Source organism: Phalaenopsis equestris, unplaced genomic scaffold, assembly GCF_001263595.1.
Source record: "Phalaenopsis equestris unplaced genomic scaffold, ASM126359v1 Scaffold000411, whole genome shotgun sequence".
Lineage (NCBI taxonomy): Eukaryota > Viridiplantae > Streptophyta > Magnoliopsida > Asparagales > Orchidaceae > Phalaenopsis > Phalaenopsis equestris.
The window spans coordinates 169,576-175,155 of record NW_018164852.1 but is presented as its reverse complement, the minus strand read 5'-3'; the positions used below and the strand labels follow the sequence as shown (position 1 = coordinate 175,155).

At 35.5% G+C, this 5,580-nt stretch overlaps 1 protein-coding gene across 1 annotated transcript; it reads right to left on the bottom strand.

The window, feature by feature from the left end:
• Window positions 1-2,382: 2,382 nt before the first annotated feature.
• Window positions 2,383-2,829, bottom strand: LOC110027001 (mannose-specific lectin-like). The gene has a single exon (XM_020728253.1). It carries the CDS (start codon window positions 2,827-2,829, stop codon window positions 2,383-2,385), a length of 447 nt encoding a protein of 148 aa, XP_020583912.1.
• Between the last annotated feature and the right edge of the window lie 2,751 nt (window positions 2,830-5,580).

The following is a 5,580-nucleotide window of genomic DNA, read 5'->3' as shown; positions in this document are numbered from 1 at the left end:
TATATATATACATATATATATATATATATATATATATATGTTATTTTCTATTTTAGGGTTACTTTTTTGCTTTGAGATTTCTGCCAGGACAACCTTCAGCGCCCCCTTTTCTTTCTAGGATTATACCTAAGGACAAGTGGTGCTTAGATTGTATCTAGCTTTGAGGTTGTGCTTATATTTGACTTTTTCCTTCTCCCCAACCTCCCTTCCACTATTGTTGTCACCATATTGGTTACAGTTTGCCCAAGGTTAGTAGCTCTACTATCTTCAGCAGCCCCCAAACCCTTCTCCTTGCCAATGCCAACCCCCACACACCGCACATTTGTGGTTTTGGTCAACCATTCTTGTTGTCCCACCGTTTCCTCATCTTTGGCAGCAGCCCTATGGTATTCTTAAATATTCTCAACTACAAAACTTCCATCGTAAAACAACCAATTACTCTTTCCCACCTCCAAAACAACCTTTTAGCCACCAAGAACTTGTTGCAACAATATTCCTTCTAACTGCAACCGCCCTGGGTTTCAACCATGCTCCAGCCCTCCATCTCTCTTGTCCCTTAAACCGCAACACCACCGCTTTTCAAATACATTTAGCTGTGCTTATTAGTGTTTGTTGTATTTCCTTTTCCAAGTGTGTTGGGTTTTAATCATATATTTGAATTCAACAGTAAAATTTTGTTTTCTAAATGTTATTTGGGTTAACTTCATTATCACAATCTTAAAGTAATTTTTTATAAATAAATTTATAATTTTAAAAAGGAAGAGTTTACGTAATTTACAAAAGTACCCAATATCATAATTTTAGAAATAGAAGCAAGTTAATCACATTATTGAAAAAAACAAAATCGATGCTGAGTTTTTCAAATTGATTCTCTACTTGTGAATTAATATTAAGTTGCATATCAACTTAAAAAAAAACTTATAACTTTAGTTCTTGTTCGGGATCACTTTTATTTTTGTTTTCATTTTAAAACAGATTTACTTAATGCATTTTTTTGCATGTTTTATTTATTTTTTAAATAAAATAGTTTGCTTTTAAAAATATTCAAAACAAATAAAAGATTTTTCTTTAAAATCAAAATTTAAGGGGCTATTTAGGGCCACATATATATTTTTTCTATTTTTAGTCATTATTTTATTTTGTTTATGTTCTAATTTGAAATAAAACATGTTTGGGACATATGATTAAGAGAATGTTATTTGCAAACACTCTAAACACCAAAAAAAATTATTGTAAGTGGTTTCAAAAACTTGTTAAAAAAGAATTAAAAAAACATGTTTTAAAAATAAAGAAAATGCAAAAATAAAAAATAAAAAACGAAATTGATCCCAAACAAGCACTAAACAAAACAAGAAAATAGAAAACAAAAAACAAAGTGGCCCCAAATGTTCCCTTAGGGTCTGTTAGAGATCACTTTTGGTTTTTGTTTTTTTATTTTTTTTATTTTTATTTTATTTTGTTTATGTTTTGATTTGAAACAAAATGTGTTCGATAATTTTGATTAAGATATGGTTGTTTTTTAAAATACTTAAAACACGTAAAAATTATTTTGAGTGTCTTAAAAAACATATTTATTAATTTTTAGAAACAAAAAAACACAAATACACAAAAAACATGGCTCCCTCTATAAATTTATTTTCAAAGTATAATTTGACTAATTATTGGCTATTTAAACTCTTATAATTGTTTCTCTATGTTTTTTTTTTTAATGTATTTCAGTTCATGTAAACATTCTCTTATGATCCTATGATTATGTAGGTAAGGATGTGATATGACATTTGTGCTTGCCACTCTGCTTTTACACATGAGTGTTTGGAAACAATTTCTAACTATTTTATTCTCTTGCATCACTCAATTTTTTGGTATTTATGTAAATACCACAATTGAGACTGCAAAAGTATATTCTCCTTCTCATATATTGATTTCTCAACATATTCAAACTTCGAACTAGTAGCCAAAACATTTCAATGTGGTGATATAACTTTTTTGTGCTAGCACATTGTTGTTGTATCTTCACATTCGTTGCACTTCTCAAGTAACCACAATCAAATGACAAGATTTCACATAAATTTGAATTTAAATTTAAAATTTTATGAGTTGATGATTGTATTAAATTCTTAGGGCTAATTCGTGCCTTATGATATTATAATGCACACACCAACAAAAGAAGAACTCATGTCAATATTTCCACTTGAATAGTGTACCATATGAAGATAACTTACATCACTTCAAAACATTCACGAGTTCTTACCATTATTTTCTCATAAAATTCAGCCAGAAGAAAGATGGACTTAGACACATACATAGTACTTCGGATTCATAGGCTTATTACTCACAATACCACCGATCCGCACATGCGAAGACCACACGTTTAGCCCCAAATCAGTGGGCAAAATTGATGCCATTAAACCAAATAATAACATTTTTATTGTCGCGGATGGCGACGTTCTCTGTGACTTCAAGAAAAAACCTATTATTCGAGCTCTGCAGATTGGTGTTACTGGCCCAGACAACTGTGCCCATGCCTTTGTACATGACTAGATTTCCATCACTTTGCATTTTTAGGGTGCAGAAAAAACCCTTTCCCCGCGTCCCCGACGCCCATATCTCTTTATTTTGCGACATATCTGTAAAGACGAGGTCACAAAATTTGTTCATTTCCAATTTATATCGACCTTGATATGTGAGGGAATAGAACGTATGAAGACGCTCTCCAGGATTCAGACGGTTGCTAGCTGAGACCGGACTGGTTAAATGGCATATCGTTAAGCTCGCTGTTATGAGGAGGGGAAGAATTGTAGCTGAGGCGTTGATGGAGCAGACTGCCATGGCTGATGCTTCTGATTTGATTTGGTAACCCTGGCATAACATGCTTACACACACACATGTATATATATGTGTACATTTATGCATACGATGGAAGAGAGAATGGTGGGGTTGTATTTGCTTGAAAAGTGTGTTTTGTCGTGTTTTAGTATTGGATGTATTTTGTAATGGATGTTGCTTTCATTTGATTGTTTTCTCTTAATAGGAGGCTTAGTTTGATGTGTCTTTCTATAAATTATGTTTGTCTTTTACAATATGATTGTATTGAATAATAATATTATTAATTATTTTTTTTCAAGTTTCCCACCTTTTATGATCAACACACACACAAACACACACATATGTATACCCAAGAAGCATTTCTGAATTCAAATTTTTGGCTCAAATCTAGATCGGAGCGAAATAAACGAGCTCAGCTACAAACCAAATTTTTTTTTAGCTGATTTTGAGTCGATCCTAACTTGACTCGAAATTGGATCCTTAACACCCTAGTGAGAGTAATGATTTTTCACCATAAAATTTGTGTCATATATCATATTCCCTTCTTCATCCAAAACATAAAAAACTACAAAATATACCACTTTCAAATAAATTTATCATGAACTTTAGACCCAGAAACAAAGTTAACTTAAATGAAGAAATAAAAAACCATATTAGATAAACTTAAATGGAGAAAAAGAGATTCCTTTGAAATAACATACCCTTTTGTGTATATATTCAACATGTTTTTTCCTTGAGGTTTCTAGAAAAATATAGAAAGAAGCTGTTACTTTTGTGTGAGTCTTAATGATAGCATCTAAATAATCATTTCATGTAATAGAAAGTTAATGCAGTCACAACTATTCCAAAGTACCTTCTTTTCCTTATATTGTGCTCAAAACACACCAGCCAAAGCAATTTAAAGAACAATAATCAAATGATTCCTAGTACCCTACTTTTACAATGATAAAATATTTTTCGTTTTCATACACGTGTGATTGTAAATTCACGGCGATGGAGTGATATATTAATATTATTATATTGTACGAAGTTTTGACACACACATATGGTAAAAAGAAATCGACAGACAAGACGAAAAAAGTTTTAGAATGGAAAACTCGAAGAGGCAAAAATACACGAGGCTTGACCCAATTGAAATGATTCCACTATGCCGATGTAGGCTATAAAACTTTATCGCCCCTTGAATGGCCGTAGGCAATACTACACAAGTGGAATGCGACTTTCGTTGGGGAAATGAGGACGTTAGTAGTCCAGCCGTGGGGGTGGCCAGATGGCGGTGGCCATGTGACAATGGTCTGGCGGTGGAGGTGGCCCAACAACAGTGGTGGCTGTCAGACAGTGGTGGCAAAGCAATGGTGGTCAGATATTTACGATAGCTCGACGGTGGTGGCTGAGCAATAATTTTCTAGCGGTTGTGTTAGCTCGATGCCAGTGGTTGGGCAATAGTGGTTTGACAGCGGTGGTGTTAGTGACGATAAAGTTTAGATGATAGCGGTCAGGCAGTGGTAGGTTGGAGGAGGCGACATTTCAGTGGTGGCGACAGTGATTCGACAACATCGACCAGATGGGGTGGTCGGGCTGTGACAGTGACTCGACGACGTTGGCTGGACAACAGTGATGTGACGATGTCGACGACTCGATGGTGATGACTAGGCAAAGGTGGTCTGGTGGTAGAGGTGGCCAAACAACGGTGCTTGGTCTGCTGGTAGAGGTGGCCAAACAACGGTGGTTGGGCAGCTATGGCTGGGCAGATGTGATATGGTGACCGCGGATGCCAGATGGAAATGATGAGATATATTACTTCAACAACGACGGTGGCTCGACAATAGTGGTCGGGCAATCGTGGTCCAACGGTTAAGGTGGCTTGATGGCAGTTGCCAGCCAGTGGTGGTCTGGTGTCTTTGGTGGTTAGACAATGTGGTCGGGAAGCAGTGGTCCGACGGCGACAAAAACCAGATGACAGAGGTCAGACAATGGTATTTTGATTGTGGTGGTGTCTCAACGATGATGGTTGGACAAAGTTGGTCCATTGGTGGTAGGGGCCTGACGGTGGTGGTCGGGCAACATTGGTCGATCGGCGGTAGTCGCTTGACGGTGGTGGTTGCGCAACGATGGAATGCTGGTGACATCAGCTATTTGTGAGTGATTGGAGCTTCTTTTGCTTTCTCTTCTAAGTTTAGGTCCCAATTTCCTTTTCATTAAGGGAGTAGAGGTCTATTTATAGTTTTTTTCAGCTGCATACTTTATAAATACTGCATGAATCGGGGCCACTCCATCAGATGACCCATAGGAATCCCTTTGATCTGATGGCGTTCTATGAGCATTCAAGTGCCTTAATTATGTCCGAATCAAGTGACCGGGCTCATTGGATTTGGTTGGATAATATGCTCGATTTGACTTATATAAGTTTGTCAAATTTAGAATAAATTGTGCAATTCAATTGCCCATCCAAAGCCTTTGATTACGCTTGTATGGCTTGATTTGAGACTGATTGACATTAGATCAAGCAAATTTTAGCTTCATTGAGCTCGCCTTTTCAATACGGCCAATATGACTATAAACTTGCAAGGATTGGGGCCCTGAATGATCATGAATTTGAATTTGGAATATTTATATTATTCGATTTTTTGAGGATGTATCAATACATATAATGCTCATAAAAATAAGCTTAAATATAATTAAAATAGAGTTTGTAGTTCTCTACAATGTTGTGAAATAAATTTATAAATTGAACATATATATATATATATATAT